This window comes from Eurosta solidaginis, chromosome 2 (genome assembly GCF_040869045.1).
Source record: "Eurosta solidaginis isolate ZX-2024a chromosome 2, ASM4086904v1, whole genome shotgun sequence".
NCBI classification, from domain to species: domain Eukaryota; kingdom Metazoa; phylum Arthropoda; class Insecta; order Diptera; family Tephritidae; genus Eurosta; species Eurosta solidaginis.
In genome coordinates this window covers 196272160-196290723 of record NC_090320.1, presented here as the reverse complement: position 1 = coordinate 196290723, position 18564 = coordinate 196272160, and the positions used below count along the sequence as shown (strand labels likewise).

Genomic DNA, 18564 nt, shown 5'->3' with positions numbered 1-18564 from the left:
GCTTAAATCCTAGGAAGCTTCTAGTATTTGCCAAGAGGACGGAGTTATTTTTTCAGTTTGGTCGTTAAAACAAACTTCTGGTAACACTACGGACTTATTCAGTCTATCTGAGGTCCTCATGGACCGCCCAGTTCAACCTAACCTAATCTATCATTCGATTTAGCTAATTTTCAATACCAATCTATTCTGGGTCCAGATAAGCTCGTGTACCAAATTTAGTGAAGATATCTCAATATTTATTCAAGTTATCGTGTTAACGGACAGACGGACGGACGGATGGACGGACAGACAGACGGGCGGACGGACGGACGGACATGGCTCAATCAAATTTTTTCGACGCTGATGATTTTGATATATGGAAGTCTATATCTAACTTGATTCCTTTATACCTGTACAATCAACCGTTATCCAATAAAAGCTAATATACTTTGTGTGCAAAGCACGCTGAGTATAAAAAGTTCCACTACGCATACCCAAAAAAAAAAATTATTTTCAAGCCTGCGAAATTTCATTTTTTCGACTTTGATTTTTAAGGTTTTTTTCATGACCTACTAAAAAAATTTTTCCGTTTTTAGTGGACATTTTTGGATCTGTATTGTAAATTTTACAATCAAATGCAAATTTTTTTAGTAGGTCATGAAAAAAACCTTAAAAATCAAACACGAAAAAAGTAAAAAAAATGAAATTTCGCAGGCTTGAAAATTATTTTTTTGGGTATGCGTAGTGGAACTTTTCTTCCTGAGCCCAAATCCTATCGAAAAATCGATGGCGCGATATCGGTTAATAAATCGACCAAGTCTAATGTACATACTTGATTTAATGTTCCACTACCACATAAACTGGCATGCTTTACTTAAAACTTCCGTAAAACAAAAGTAAATTTTCACATTCTTAAAATTTTGCATGAGTTCGATTTTTGAACTTTGCTCACTGTAGAGCAAAAGTTTGAATTACCGCCTGAATTTTGTTTGCTGTTTATATTAGCTCAATTGTTGTTATACTAATATTAGTAGTGCCAATGCTCTTATTGTTGACTGGGTATGTAAAAAATAAAAAATAAATGATGCGGCATTTTAAACATAGATGTGAAATAAAAAATTCACTTTGTTTATGACGGGTTGTACAATTTTAAATTAAAATTTTGTTGCTGCATGAGTTGAATTGCGGACATTTTCGATAAGTTCTATAAGTGGAATTCATCAATACAAAGTTAAATTATAATTAGAAAACCAATAAAAATTTGCTGCATATCCCCACAATACTTGGAAACTGGTCTTTATGGCGGGACAAATTTTTACTAGGCAAAGTTAGCGAAAAGGAATAATCAGAGCTTAAGCAGATGTAATCATATCTAATATGTGTAAGCCCGCCAAACCTTTAACTTTTCTGTTCTTTTGATGTTACAAGCCTCACTCCCTCTTTAGCGCTCTCCCTAGCTATGCCCATGAGCTTTTCAGACTGTCGTTTGTCATCGGTGCTACTTTTAAATAAAATTGCCAGTGTGCCAGATAATCTACACAATTTCCAGTTATAAATAAGAAAGCATCAGAGAGCGTTAAAGGAAAATTTTAATAGTAAATTTTAAATGCGAAATCGTCAATTCGGCACAAGAGAGCTTCAAATAAAAAATTGAAGACGTCAACTGTAATTGAGAATAACGAGCTGAAAATCAGATTAGTCAATTGAAAATTGTAAAGCGTCACATCGAAATGAGAACTGTCACTTGTAAATGCAAAAGCGTTACTTTGATATGATTATACACGATTGTAAATGAGAAAGCATCAGAAAAGTCAGATAAAAATGAGAAAATGCCATAGGAAAATGAGAACAGCCCGTTGAAACCAAAAGAGCTGCAAGGGAAAATGCGAAAATGTCATTTTAATGTTTCGGCCTTGATAACTAAAAGTAACACTTTTGCATATTCAGTTGATGCTTTCTCATTCGCACTTGAATATTATAATATCTTAGTGATAATTTCGCATTTGAATTGACGGTTCTTATCTCACTATATACACATACACTTAACTTACCTAATTGGCGCTTAACCGTTTAAACGGTTATGGCCTTCCAACAAGGCACGCCGGTCGCTTCTAGATTCTGCCATCTGGCGCCAATTGGTCACACCAAGGGAGTTTAAATCGTTTTCCACCTGATCGGGATCCTCTTCGGTACTCGTCCTCGCCAATGCGTAGAGGTCCGTAAATCTTTCGAAGAAATTTTCTCTCGAACACTCCCAGAGCCGCTTCGTCTGATGTTGTTATGGTCCATGCTTCTGCACCATATATCAGGACGGGTACGATAAGTGATTTGTAGAGCATGATTTTCGTTTGTCGTACCATGATAAAAAACTGAAAGGTGGTGTAACTGTTCTCTTTTTATTTAAGAGAACATACCAGAGGGGGGAATTAACCCGAGAGTGGAAGTCAGTAGTGCAACAATAATTACTTGGTGGCGCTCATAGTTCGGTCATGAATTTTAACGTCGTAGGGAGAAAAATTGTTGGTAACATTTTGCTATTTTTTTACTTCTTTATGAAAGCATGGTGCGGAAAAAAGACAGGATCGGTATATCTCTAGATTGGAGAAGAGAGATTGAAAGAAGAGTGGAAGTAAAAAAGTGGAAATTTAGCTAGAAAAGTGTAGGAAGTTGGTCGGAAGTCGGAAAAGTAAAGGGAGAAAGCGAATGGTGAGTGGAAGTAAAAGTAAGATTAAGGCTAATGGTTTTAGATAAAGTTAGAAAAGAGGTTAACACGATGTATAAAAATAACATAAGGATAAGATTAAGAATAATAGTGAGAGTACGAATTTAAAATGAGAATGAGAAGTAAGAGGAAAAGAGGGTGAGACAAGTGGATAGATAAAGAAAATCAGAAAAACAGTTGTCGAGTTTGATCATACAAAATACTCCCATTTCATGTTTGTTTAAACGTTTTATAGGGCTAGCCAGACGTGCTTAAATATTTGATAAGCCACAGATTTCATTTTTGCCCTCAGGTAAGTGTTCCGCTATTTATTTTCACACCAATAATCTTTTTTTGCTCAATAAGCCGTGGTTTGCATATAAATGTTGGGATTTTGGGCCGTATACCGTCAATCCCGAGTTATCGTATTACAAGCCTCTCAGATCATCAATCAATATTCAATTGTCTGTTTCTATTTACCCGAGTTCTGGAAAATATGATACTTTGAAGATCTAGCCATTCAGTTCTTTCTTGTTCCCTCTCATTAGCCCCATGATTTTGGTGCAATTAAATATTGCCTGCTCAATTAACGCCAGAAAAATGCAAGTTAAACCCGCGGGCCCTATTTCATAGGCAAAAAGGAATAACTCCCCCTCACAAAAGGAAATACAGGTCACAGGAGTAATTTTATGTTTCAGAATGGCATACATGTAGTATTTTTTTATGGTACTGAAAAAACTCAATGCTACAGAAAAAATCAAAAAGCAACACTTTAAGTTATGAGGGCGAATTTTGTAAAACGGGATTCCATACAGCAATATTGATACCACCTGTCTGGTTTTATTGCATCATGGTTTGACGTTAAAGGTAAAAATCACATACAACTTGAGGCTGAATTTTAATCTCGAATAATTACTTAACAAGTCAACTTATTTAAAAATCTTTAAAGACCTTGTTCCGTTAAATTATTTGGGTAATAAGGGTTAGATCTCCGGTATACTTTTAATAAAAACTCCCCATACGATTTGTATAACAAAACTTAAGTCGAGATGACGCACCTTGCAACATTAAAATAAAATGGTTGATTTTTTAGACTACAGACAGACAGTCTTGGATACCCTGAACAATAGTTTCACTGAAGAATTATTTATCGTTTTCCCACTTTAATGTACATATGTATATGGTAAAAAAAATTTTTCCCGAATATTTTGGCTCTTGCATTTTCGAATAATTTCATTACATTTTATTTTATAGGGCTGTGAAATTTACATCGAAATTATTTGGACGGGCATTATCAAAACGCATCAAGGCGACTGTTTTATATGCAACCGAAACTGGCAAATCCGAACAATATGCAAAACAGCTTTGTGAATTATTGGGACACGCATTCAATGCGCAGGTGAGTGACAACTGAATAATATTAATCATAAACATTTTTGGGCTTTAAGTAAACATGGCATGTGAAGAGTTGAACAAAAACAGGCATACATGGAATAACTGCGTCTAAAGTTGTAAAGAAATTGGAGCGACAGAGCTAGTAGAAGTTTTAGACCGAACTTCTGCTCAGATTTGCAGAGTACTCGTATTGCTTTTAACTAACATTATGATTATATATACCTTTCTGCTGTACCTTTTTTATACGACCGAATTTTTGTGATTAAGAATGCTTTTGATACACAATTTGGTCCGTTTTATTTTTTAACACGTTTCAATTGTACGAATGCTTGTTTGTAACTCTAGGGAAGGTGTTTTTTAGTTTTTTAAACGGTTTTATTTAGCTTGACTTGACAGGCTGGTTGGTTGGATGGCACGAATTTTGTAATTGAAATTTAAGTAACTTCCCGATAAGCTACAAGCTTGAAACTTGGAATATAATTCAGAACCCGATGACAATGCAATAATAAGAAAAAAATCGCAGCTAGGTGGCTTAAGGATCGAGATATTCACAAAAATCGTATTTTTGGTCCGATTTGGCTCATATTTGGAACACATAATACCAACAAGAATGGAAAGCGACCTATGAGATATTCAAAAAAATCGTATTTGTGGCCCGATTTGGTCCATATTTGGAACACATAACACATGCATGAATAGGAAGCGGCCTATGATGTCCGATTTGGCTCATATTTGGAACAATTATTACATACAGTCCGGTAGAAGTGGCATCAAAATATTTTGGAGTTGGAGGAGGGACAAGCATACGTGGCGCAGAGCCGAATAAAGTATTTGAAAGGATTATGTGTTGAGGACTTATATTGTGACAAATTGTCAGGAAAGAGTCCTTTTAATAATGAGTCTCTAAATGAACTAAATAGAATGAGAAATAATAGGCAATGAAATAAAGACTAAATACTTGAAAATAAAATAATTAAAAAAAATTTTAAGTTAAACGGTTTTATTTAAAACAATACTTACATGAAGTAACATTAATACTATAAGCTAGAAAATAATTATGTAGGTCCTAGGTACTAGTCATCACACTCCCCATCAATCTAGGTAGGGCGTTGATCAGACAATTAAATAAAAGCGTTGGACGCGTCAAATTTCTATTGATAGTCTTATATAAGACCAACTGAACTTTAATCAGGTTATGCTACGCCTCACATTTTTAGAAATTTCACGCGCCCAACGCTTTTATTTAATTGTCTGATCAACGCCCTACCTAGATTGATGGGGAGTGTGATGACTAGTACCTAGGACCTACCTAATTATTTTCTAGCTTTTAGTATTATTATTACTTCATGTAAGTATTGTTTTCAATAAGACCGTTTAACTTAAATTTTTTTTTTAAATTGTTTTATATACTAAGCTGAGAAAAGATCACAGAGTATATTAATTTTGTTCGCATAACGGTGCCGCGTAACGGCATAAACTAATCGAGATAGATATAGACTTCTATATATCAAAATGATCTGGGCGAAAAAAGAAATTCATTTAACCACGTCTGTCCGTGTGTCCGTTAAAACGATAACTTGAGTAAATTTTGAGGTATCTTAATGAAATTTGATATCTAAGTTCCTCGGAGTTCATCTCAGATCGCTATTTAAAATCTGACTATAATCATGCCCACTTTTTCAATATCGAGAAACCGAAAAAGTGCAATAATTCATTATCAAAGACGGATAAAGCGGTGAAATTTGGTAGGTCAGTTGGCCTTATGACGCAGAATAAAAATTTGTAAAATTTGGGACAATGGGCGTAGCACCGCCCACTTTTAAAAGAAGGTAATTTAAAAGTTTTGTAAGCTGGAATTTGGCAGTCGTTGTGCGCGATATCATGATGAGATTTGGCAGGAACGTTACTCGTGTTACCAGGGGCTGAAACTGTTAATCATTTTGTAACATAATTCCTTGCAAAACTATTAATTTTGGACTTTAAATATATTTTGATCAAGATAGAAATTATTTACGGATTTTTATTTTTTGAGTCCGGTAGAACTAGTTAAACTCGGACTTTTAAAAATAAAAGTCCGGAAATGAAAGTTAAATCCGGACTTTTATTTTCTAAGGCCAAAATACAAGTCCCGCTTGATAACAAAGAAACGGCTTATCAGAAAAAAATAATAATTATTTTCCGTCCCTGTGTATTAATATATGTGTTCTCAGTAAAAATTAGCAAAACCGGATGAAGAACGCGCCCACTTCAAAAAAAAATTTAAGAGTCGACTTGTAACAAAAAATTGAATATCTTTACAGTATACTAGCAGACCCGGCAGACGTTGTTCTGCCCTAAATTTGGTCTATCTGCATACATTTAATAATAATAAATTTAGTAATAAATTTTTTCCGTCTAACTCTGCCCTAACACTCTACACTTTTTCCTAATCTATTTATTCAGTCCTCCCTCCGTATTTTTCGCTTCATCTATCTCCATCTTCGTCTCATTCTATCTCTTTATCAGTCTCCTTCTCTCTTTTCTCTTCTCTCAATTTTTTCTCATTTTTCTTCATCGCTTATTGCCAGTCCCAGAGGGTGGTATGTATTTTGTTCCAGTCCCATTCCGAGTCTCAGTCCCAGTCCCACTCCGAGTCTCAGTTTCAGTCCCAGTCCTAGTCCTAATCGCAGTCCCAGTCCGTCTCTGGTATACTTCCCGTAAAAAAGCATCGTAAATACTAATATAGGCAAATTTATATACGAAATTTCCGGCAAATCGAATAGGACGTAAGTAAATAGGTATGTGGGTATTATTAATTCTTGTCTTTATTTCGGCTTCGCATGCATATTTATCAGTTTTGCCAGGTTTATGCGACTAAATCGAATATCACAATGAACTTTAGAGCTCTCAGCAACAGCTTTCATTTGATATCCGTAATACACACACATTCTAGGGGTATCCGGGTCCATCTTTTGTCCTATATCTTGAGACTCTAGTCACTCATCGGTGTAAAACTTACTCTGTATTATAGCATACATCAACAGCTTCAATTTGATACCCATAATGTAAAAACACATTCTAGGTGTATCCGGGTCCACGTTTTGGCCTACATCTCGAGACCCTAGTCACACAGTGGCATACAACTTACTCTGTACTAAAGCACACATCAACAGCTTCAATTTGATATCCATAATGTAAAAACACATCCTAGTGTTACCCTGATCCACGTTTTGGTGTTAGGGGTACCCAGGTACACGTTTTGGGCTATATCTCGAGACCATAGCCTCCCATTTGTATGAAAATTATCCTATACTATAGGATTCATCAACAGTTTTCATTTGATATCCATATTTTATAAACACATTCTAGGGGTACCCGGGTCCACGTTTTGATCTCAAGACCCTAGGCACGTAGCGAAAAAAAGGTAGACAGTGGCCGATTCTCAGACCTACCCAATATGCTCACAAAATTTCATGAGAATCGGTTCAGCCGTTAGCCAGGAGTTAAGCCTCAAACACCGTGACGCAAGAATTTTATATATTAGATAAGTAAATTATGTCAATATTCAACCCCAGTAATGATATGGTGCAACAAGATATAAAATTAACCCTAAAGAGCTAAAAATCACTGATATAAAAGCTGGCCAAAATGGTGTTATGGTGATTGATAGTATAAATGAAAGTGAAAGAGATAAAATCACAGAAATTATGGACAAACAAATAAGTGATGAATATGAAATAAAGATCCCACGGGACTATAAACCAAGAATATTTATAACTGGTTTGCACTTTGGAAAAAATAATAATGAATTAATAGAGTGACTTATCTTGTTTGGTTGATTTTCCGACAGGGTGGATAAATGATGTATATTGGAACGATTTTCCGTCATCCCTTGTCAAATTTGGTTTTGAGACAAACCGGTTTCGGCGTTGTGCCATCATCAGTGTCGATTTTCGTTCTGATCTGTTGTTGTCATTTGTCCTGTATTTATAGTTCGTAGGTATATGAGCAGGTATTGTCAAATTGATGCTTGTGTATATTTAGTTATGTGTATGTGCTGTGTGTTCGTTCAGAACCGAGGGTGGTTTACTAATCGATTGGGTAGGTAGACATCTGTGATTTTAGTCGTTTGACCTTCTTTGTCGGTTTTTTGTTTTGGTGTGTTAATTGTTTTGTGTTTATTTGTTGTTTTGTGTTTGTCTGCTGTACCTGTGTGATTAAGTTGTTTCCTGTAAACAAGTTTTAAAGGCTTGAATATTGTGTCAGAAATTGTGTTTATCTGCTCGTTTATTATTCTACCGTCGAATGTTTTCTGTTTGTAGATTTCCATGTTTTCGAGTACGTTGAGACGTCGGCCCTTTTCTTGTATGTGAAGAACCCTAACTGTTTTATTGATGTTTGCTGGGGAACATTCATTCTCGACCATGTGATTCGCGAAGTCAGACTCGGGTATAATGTTTGGATTCCGTATTTTTTTGTTGTAATCTCTAATATGTTCTCTGAACCTCGTTCTTATTTGCCGTCCTGTTTGTCCTATGTAACTATGCTGGCATCCGCAGGTAAGCTTGTATACGCCGTGGCTGCTAAACGGATCCTCTGAGTTAATGTTAGTTCTTAGTTTTCGCCCTAGATTGTTCTATGTTTTGAATGCTGTGTTAATGTTGTATTTTTTAAAGAAGTTTGCCAATTTATATGTTGCTTTTCCAGTATATGTCATAGTCGTCCAGCTATTATTTTCCTTTTCATTATTTCTTTTTGGTTCTCCATTTGTCCTTCTGAGCTTATCTACTAGTGCTTTTTTATATCCGTTGTTTGCAGCGATATTATATATGACCTCAAGTTCTCTCTTATATGCCTCTTGTGTAAGAGGTGTTCTTTCAAGTCTATGTACCAAGTGCCTTAATGCTGCATTTTTATGATGTTGAGGGTGATTTGAGGTATTGTGTATTATTGTGTCGGTGGCCGTTGACTTTCTATATATGTCATAGTTAAATCTTTTGGCTTCTTTATCAATATTTATCGTGAGGTCTAGATAGTTGATTCCTCCGTCTTTTTCGGTTTCCATTGTAAATTTTATATTGCCGTGCTGTTTGTTGAGGTACGAGCTCTTCGTTATTAGTAGTTAAAACGCATATTATGTCATCCATGTATCTAGCACTGTGTATATTGATACAGTACAAAACTGAATGAAATATTTTCCGTGTTGGGTATGGTTCAAAAAGTGGATTTTAATACACGAATAACGGATACAACTGAATATAAAATTGATCTCATTAATTCAAATTCTGAAGAAATAAAGTGTAAATCTTTGCAAGCATACAGAATTTCTGATCATGAAACAATAATGTTCAATGTTCAAATATCTAAATCATATAAGATGAGAGTGATTAAGAAAATAATTGCTTGGGATAAATATAGTAATGACAGTTTATTAAACCTACTTAGGTCCTTTAATTTTACTTTCAATGAAAATTTATTAATAGATGATAAAGTTGAACTAGTGAACCACATTTTAACGTAAGCGATGGAAAATTTAACCTGTGAAAAAGAAGTACATATAAAACTAATGAATTAGTGGTACGATAGAGAACTTGCACAAATAAATAAACATAAATTTTATTTGTATACATGTGCTATACAGACAGGACTGTGGGAAAAATACAAAAATATTAATAAAATTTATAAAAACCTAGTTAAAATAAAGAAAATTAAATACATGGAAAATGAAGTTATAATGAACGAAAACAACGCCAAAAATATGTGGAAGTACCTTAAATCGACGGTCTGCTTGGCGCGGGATAACGATGGTATTAATAAAGCGGGAATCGATGGTATATTGGTAGAAGATGAACTTGCCTTGGCAAATGGCCTTAACCCATTTTTTATAAATAGTGTGATAGAAATAAATAACAATATAGAATATTTAGATATAGCACTCAGCGGTAGTCAAGCCAATTCTCGATTTAAGTTTCCTAAAATAACGACTGATGAAGTTATAAAAATCCTGCAAGAGTTTAAATACAAAATAGGTGGCAGGAACATTCTGTCCGATGGCGTAATGAAGGACTCTATAGTGTATACAGGCTTTTTCTATGCCCAAATAATTAATAGCAGTTTGGAAGATGGTATTGTACCAGAAAAGTGGAAAATGTCAACGGTGATTCCAGTTGAAAAAATTAAAAAGACAACACAGCCAGAAGAGCTTAGACCCATAAACACCTTACCAAGTGACGCCAAAATCGTTGAAGTTTATGTTAAGAATCAATTGGTAAAATATCTATACTCAAACAAAATACTTGTCAATCAACAGTCGGGTTTTAGGAAAAAAACATTCGTGTGAAACAGCTCTTAACTTTGTGATATCGGAGTGGAAAAATGATCTAAATGATAAGAAGGTGGTGGTTGCTGCCTTTCTTGACCTTAGAAGAGCCTTCGAAACGGTAGATAGGGAAATCCTTATCAAGAAACTTCAACAAATTGGTATTAAAGACATAGAGCTTGCTTGGTTCCGCAGTTATCTAAAACATAGGAAACAGCGAACAGTTATAAAAACAGCGATATCTGATGTATTGGAAGTGCCCATAGGCTTACCACAAGGCTCGGTCCTGGCACCAATATTGTTCCTAATATATATAAATGATATAGTTAATGCGATACAAGACTGTGATATCAAACTATTTGCGGATGATGCATTACTTATGATCAGTGACAATAATAGTACTACTGCGGTATTAAAAATGCAAAATGATCTCAACAATTTATACACATGGCTATGTGCGAATAGGCTAAAGCTTAATATAAACAAAACCAAATATATGGTCATAACAAGAAAAAGTATTAATGATGAGGACTTAAGTGGGCTAAAAATAAATAATGAAACCATAAAAAAAGTTAATAGCATAAAATATTTAGGGATTATAATTGATAACAAACTTAAATTTGAAGAACATATAAACTACACAGTTGCGAAAGTCGCGAAAAAGATTGGTGTTGTGCAGAGATCTACCAAGTATATACAAGAAAAATATAAAATAATTATTTATAAATCTATTATTGAACCACATTTTGTGTATTGCCCATCGATATTATTCATAATAGCGGACAAAGAAATTGATAAGCTACAAAAGCTTCAAAATAGATGTATGAGGTCTATTCTTAAAAAACGAAGAGATGTTAGAACGGCTGATATGTTAAGAAAGTTGAACTGGTTGAGTGTCAAGCAAAAAATTTATTTTCATACCATGAGGTTGATATTTAATATAAAACACGGAAATGTACCTGAATATTTAAGTAGTAACGTAGTTCTAGTGGAGCAAACACACAATATAAATACTAGAAATAGACATAATTTTAAATTGCCATTTTTTCGAACAGAAATAGATAAGCAAAACATTTTTACAAAGGCCTAAAGGGTTACAACGAGCTCGCATTGGAAATTAAAAACTGCAATGAAACCTTAGTTTTTAAGGCAAAATTATATGAATTTTGTAAAACTCTACCTATAAGACAGAATAGTGCTATTTGTATCTTGAATTAGGCTTTAAGCCGTAATAAATAAATAACTAACTAACTCACTTTATCTTGGTATTAAAAATGGGCGAAATCCGACTATGGCTACGCCTACTTTTTCGATATCGAAAATTTCGAAAAATTTAAAAAATGCCATAATTATATACCAAATACCAAAAAAGAGATGAAACAGGGTAATTGGATTCGTTTTGTGATGCAAAATATAACTTTAGAAAAAACTTTGTAAAATGGGTGTGACACCTATCATATTAAGTAGAAGAAAATGAAGAAGCTCTGCAGTGCGAAATCAAAAGCCCTTGGAATTATGGCAGGAATACTGTTCGTGGTATTGCATATATAAATAAATTAGCGGTACCCTGACAGATGATGTTCGGAGTCACCCTGGTCCACATTTTGGTCGATATATCGAAAACGCCTTCACATATACAACTAAGGGCCTTTTAAACCCTCTTTAATACCTTTAATTTGATACCCATATCGTACGAACACCTTATAGAGTCACCCCTGGTGCAACTTTATGGCGATATCTCGAAAAGGCGTCCACCTATAGAACTAAGCCCATTCCCTTTTAAAATACTCATTAGCACATTTCATTTGATACCCATATCGTACGAACACCTTATAGAGTCACCCCTGGTGCAACTTTATGGAGATATCTCGAAAAGGTCTCCACCTATAGAACTAAGGCAAACTCCCTTTTAAAATACTCTTTATACCTTTCATTTGATACCCATGTCATACAAACACATTTCAGGGTTCAATTACCTACATGGTGATTTTCCCTTATTTGACAAAGAATGAAGGAATATCGTTCCAAAAAATGGCACCCTTGGTCTACAATTTGGACGATAGTTCCAAAACGTACATATGTGATATGGAATTAAAAACCACATATAAACTATCTACGAAATCAGCTAAGCTCTACTGTATATGTAATGTTCGGTTACACCTGAACTTAGCCTTCCTTACTTGTTTTAAACTATGTTTATTTTTCTTATATTTCCTGGACCTGAACCAAGGGCCTACCTATTGTAAAAAGAAAATGACTTATGTCGTAATTTCCTTGACTAGCTTATTATTTGAAAAAACGTTTCTTTCCAGAAAATGTACCTGGATCCGCTGTTGTTTTAAAGCGTATTCATGGTGCGATTTATTTGAAATTTATTATTTAGGCAGACTTTCGAAAAAATTAATCTTATATATATGTATATAAAAAATGAACGAAAAATCTATTAAAGACTCAAGATCGAATTGACCAATTTTAAAAATTATAGCTGCGGTGTTTTCGTTTAATTTCACAGATGGTCCGTCAGAACGTGTTTTTACAATTTGCGTATCAAATAGGATGCTAATGAGTACTTGAACATGGATCGAAAAAGAGAAAAAGGTAAAGAAGATATAGGAGTGTGAATTGGAGAGGGGGAAATGAGAAAGGGGAGAGGAAGGAAAATGGATATGGTGAGGGAGAGGAAAGAAAGTTGAAGTGGGAGGATAAGAGAAGCGGAGGCAAGGAAATGGGGGAAGATGAACAAACTTAGGGGAAGGTTGAGGGAGAGGAAAGATAGTGGAGTACGCTTAGAAATAACACATTACTAAATTGAGGAAAAACATTTTCTAAAATGATTTTCTTTAAATTGAGGAAAATGTCAGTGCACTGAATTAAAGAGCAAGACCCCGTGACTGCCAGACCTTCGTCTTTTTATAAAAGCTGAAACTTGGTCAGCGCATACTTCCATCTGAAGTAGGAACGTTTGTACACTATGAAGCTTGAATCTTAGTTGCTTAAGCAGATATCGGGCAAAAAAATTTGCAAAAGGCTTAGACCTTAGTTCCGTCATTTTATAAATGCTGATGTTCATGTAATGTCTTCGCAAGAAGTGTTAAGACAGATTGCCAGACACTTTCCATAGTCGCTTTGTCCAGCCAGACACTTTATGTAACACAAAACTGTACTTTTTCATAATACAAAAGCTAAAATTGTTTTGCGGCAAACAAAATGCGAAGTTCTTTTTAAGATTTTATATTCCAATTCCATTATAAAATCGCTTCAACGTTCTTTCAAGTTGTGAAGAATTATAAGAGTCTCGCTCTACAATGTCACTGTAGAAATTGCCTGGCAATCAGGCTTGTGATTTCTAATAACATCATCAAGGCAGTATATGAAAATCAGCCTTTATAAAATGAAGAAAGTAAGCTATATTTTTTGCAGGATATCTGCTAAAGCCACTGTGACTCAAGCTTCATAGTGTACAAATATTCCTTCTTCAGGTGGAAATTTGCGCTGACGAAATTTCAGCTTTTAGAAAATGAGGAAGGTCTTCTGGCGGTCACGGGCTCTTAAGCCCAGTTGCAGAACGATAATTTAACTTCTTAGCTTTGAGTTAAACTAACATGAGGGATTAAACTCATATATTTTTGACCAAATATTTAAATCAATTGTGACTTAAAAAGTAACCTGGCGTTCTGGAAGTGGGCCTTAGAGTGTAATAATTTCTTATTTCTGTATAAAACTTTTCATTAATTTGAGAAAAAATATGTTTCTTTATTTTTTTTTATAATCAAGTCTACTTCTTTTAATATTTTTCACGATATTTACATGTACGAGTAGCTCAGTGAATAAGCGTACTCGACTGTAAGGTTGCCAACATCGACTAGAAACCCAGTTTAAAGAATATTATTCCTATAACCAAGGAAACAAAGCATCTTACTTTTCAGAAAATTTCTATGGCGCAAAATCAATTCCTTTTTTTCTTAATTTTCAGGAATTTTAATGAAGTTTGTTTTAGTGTACAGTATGTAAAATTAATCTGTTTACTGGGAAATTAGAAACATGTCAGGAAGAAATATTATCGGCAGGAGAACGTCTCAATTATCTATTTATTTCAGAAATACAAAAATTAGTGCCATTATAAAAATTGCGCATACGCTAATTTCATATAGTTTCATTGAGGTTTATAACAAACGGAGATATTGAAATGGGTCACTAAGGTGAAGCAGGTAATCAATATTTGGTATAGAGATTCCAGTTGTGGAAGTGAAAAGGGGGATGGGAGTGTTAGTGGATAGTGGGACTAGGTGGGAAAGTGGGAGGGTGTGGTAATAGGTTTGGGAGTGGGAGAGAGATAAATGGACTAGGGGATGAACTAATATTGAATATGGAATAAAGATAATGGGATAGAGTAAACATTGGCATGTTTAAACCTCAAAACTGAAGATAAGGGAAGTATTTAAAGAATTGCTTACCCCGATGCGTGTTCTACTCTACGAGGCGTACCAAAAACATTTGATTACTGCCAAAGTATTTTTAGGCATCACCCAGAGTTATTTATTGTTTTCATATAATAACTAAAAACCACTAATTAATAAATTAATTAGAATTATTAATTAAATTGCCGAATTTATTCACTTAATAACATATCCTCATTATAACAACACACTTTCAGATCTACTGCATGTCGGACTATGACATATCATCCATTGAACATGAAGCTTTACTTATTGTAGTGGCATCGACGTTTGGTAATGGCGATCCCCCTGAAAATGGAGAGGTAACTAGAATTTTTATATTATTATTAGCGAACAACACTTTACAAGCAATAAATGATTCTAACTATACCATCGAAACAGAAAAAATAGTCTAATCAAAGCATTCGACTTCATATTGTTTGCTTACAATAAACCAACCCACAATTATTGTACCGTAAGCTTGCTTACTCAATACAAATACCGCCCTCACATAATTACATCACTTGCGAATGCGTACGACAGGGCGTATACGTAATCATTAAAGCGTGCCGCACAGTAGGACAGAAAACAGTGATAGATGGATTCAGTATTAAAAAGTAAAGATAGCACTGTTAAGGAGTTATGATACCTTTATGCAAATTCGAGTGGCAAGGGTGATAGAGGTTATAGGATGGGGTTGCTTTAATTTCGATACCTAAATATAGCATAAGCCGAATTGTGGACCATGATTGCCACGAAATGCATTGGGCATCGAATCAAACTTACTGGAAAATGTTTTGACTTACATATTGGTGCAACAAGCCATTTCTTTTCGTGTGAAATGAGAGGGTCGACGGAAGGCGTGAATATGTACCCACCCTGGAATTAGTGAAAGATTGTCAAATAGCCTATAAAGATTACATTCAAAACTTCATTACATTATTGCTTTTCGATTGCTTACTGATCATAACTTTTCACGAGAAATTCTCGTAACTACTACTGGTATGAGAAGAGAGAAGAGTTAGATGGATTAAAGGGTAGTTATCGGCTGTATGCGATAACCCCATATTTAAGAGACACAAAGGATCCAGTCTCATGATAGTGAGATAGGCTAGCAACATCAACAACGCATGTAAACGTAAAACTGTATTACAGCTGTGGATACCAACAGCGAGGAAGCAACTACTTGGAAAGATGCAAGTGGCGAAATATGCAAGGATGTGTAAAGTGGCTGTCCCTAAGAAAATGAATGATACCAAAAAGTTAAAGTATAGAAAAAGGCAGCTTCTGGGCTTCATGATCAGAGCATTGCGGGACGAGCTAACCAAATCGCTTTCATTATTGGGTTCAGCAGAATGGATCAATGGGTTTAGGTTCATATGGTGCAGTGATATGCCGATCTTGAAACTACTAGGTTCCAAATGACATGGTTCCAAACCTCCAAAGGAAAGGCACATGCGCATGGGATGAGGTGGTGAATAGAGTCCACGTCCCTACGATATCTACGATAAAAGTATGGATTACATGTGTGGTAATGTCAGAGGATGCGCTGATCCTCGTCAGGATCCCATTATACTGCAGAGGATTGAAAAATACTTCGCATATCTTGGAATATTTAAGATGGTCAGCACTACATTATCCAAAGATTCAAGCTGGTTGGAGATATGTTGTGTTATTAAACTGAAAAGTTAATACAAAATTGGGACACAAACTTGCGCGAGCTCCTATTCTAAATAATCGCTGGCGGCGCTACTTTTCGTATGTTCTGGCTTATTTGCAGTGAGAAATCTTATTGACAACTGGGTCTGTAGAGTAATTGTTTTGAAAAAGGAGAGCATATTCAACTTAACGCATTGGTGTGATGGTAACGTGCTCCGTCTACCATGCCGAAGGTCCTGGGTTCAAGTCCCGGGTAAAGTAACATCAAAAATTTAGAAATGGCTTTTTCAATTAGGAAACAGTTTTTATTTGTTGAGTAGCCCAACGACAGTGGTTTGGCAAACACTCAGTGTGTACTTCTGCCATGAAGAGGTTCGCAGTGAAAATGCATGCCCTTCAAAGTCGACATATAAAATGTAGGTCCCGCACCGCCAGTTTGTAGGAAAAAGTAAGAAGGAGGACGACGCCAAAATTGTGCTAATCGATCGAATCGGCTAATCGATCTTGCGAACTTTTTATATTTTTGTGCTGGTATTGATGGAGCCAGAATATCGTATAGCCTTTTTCCCGATATGTTCATAAATTCAAATAGAATTTTGCTAAGTGACCGTAAATTCAAATTTAGAATAATTTAGAAAATAGATTTATCTTATAGGTATTTGAATTGAACATGAGGCGAATTGATCTTATGACTATTTGAAAAGGTGGTAAGATCAAATGACATTATGATCGTTGACCCTCCCAACAACATTCGTTACACAATTTTTTCAAAGTACGTTTAAAAATGCTACTTGAGATTTGGAACATAAAACTTACAGTTAGAGGGAATGTATATATTTACTATTTCCACTTAAAATGTCGATCCAAAACACTGTGCGCCGCCTTCGGTGCCTAACAAGCTCATAAGACGTAAGTCTAAACAAACAATTTTGTTTTTCATGCTCAATGAAATATTACGATTTTCTCAATTAATGGAATGAGAATTTTCATGAAATACTCGCACTGTTGTTGGCAGCCACCGTGGTGTGATGGTAGCGTGCTCCGCCTATCACACCGTATGCCCTGGGTTCAACTCCCGGGCAGAGCAACATCAAAATTTTAGAAATAAGATTTTTCAATTAGAAGAAAATTTTTCTAAGCGGGGTCGCCCCTCGGCAGTGTTTGGCAAGCACTCCGGGTGTATTTCTGCCATGAAAAGCTCCCAGTGAAAACTCATCTGCTTTGCAGATGCCGTTCGGAGTCGGCATAAAACATGTAGGTCCCGTCCGGCCAATTTGTAGGGAAAATCAAGAGGAGCACGACGCAAATTGGAAGAGAAGCTCGGCCTTAGATCTCTTCGGAGGTTATCGCGCCTTACATTTATTTATTTTACTCGCACTGTTGTTAAATTGTTCGTATGTGTGGATTTTATTGCCTTCCTTGTCATATCTTTTATTTCCAATTCCTTTCCACTCTAATACCAATTTTGTACACAATTTTACAAAGCAAATTTATATGTCTTCTTCTTACCTGCTTGCAGCTTTTCTCACAGGAATTATATGCGTTGCGTGTGCAAGAGAGTAGCGGTGATGGTCAGGATTCTAGGTAAGTACATAAGAGACTTGCGGTGCTGGCAACTTTTACTTGTATGAAGCTTATCAAATTGAATTGAGTATGCCAAAGGTCGATGAGAGATCAATGATTGGCAAGATGATTGAATAATGCAAATTTAATATTTATTTCCTAGTAGCAAAAATTCAAAATCTTACTTGGAATTTTCTCGTTTTTTTATACCTTTATACCTTTATATTAAGTCGCTTTCATGTTTGTCCCCTCATTTCCATCCGAATTTTTGACCCACGTCGTTTTCGGTAACTTCCCGTTGAGCTAGATACTTGATACTTAGAGCATAGTTCAGATCAAGGAGACATTACAATGCAAGTGAAAAAAAATCCGCTAGGTGGCGCACGGAACGAGATATACAGAAAATTAATTTTAAAATGGAAATTTTGCGATCGACTTTTAACTAACTTATCGGTGGTCCAGAGGCTTGAAACTTAGCATATAGTTTACGAGTCGATAGCACTACAATTCGTGGAAAACAAAATGCCGCCAGG

At 35.3% G+C, this 18564-nt stretch overlaps 1 protein-coding gene across 3 annotated transcripts in view; it reads left to right on the top strand.

Moving 5' to 3' along the window:
• The window catches only part of LOC137240473 (nitric oxide synthase-like), a 336236-nt gene that overhangs the window by 263278 nt on the left and 54394 nt on the right, over window positions 1–18564 (top strand). For all 3 annotated transcript variants that reach the window (XM_067766786.1, XM_067766785.1, XM_067766787.1), the window contains exons 11-13: window positions 3935–4079; window positions 15028–15132; window positions 17988–18052. In XM_067766786.1, the coding sequence (XP_067622887.1) occupies window positions 3935–4079; window positions 15028–15132; window positions 17988–18052 (315 nt within the window). The remainder of the gene's footprint in view (window positions 1–3934; window positions 4080–15027; window positions 15133–17987; window positions 18053–18564) is intronic.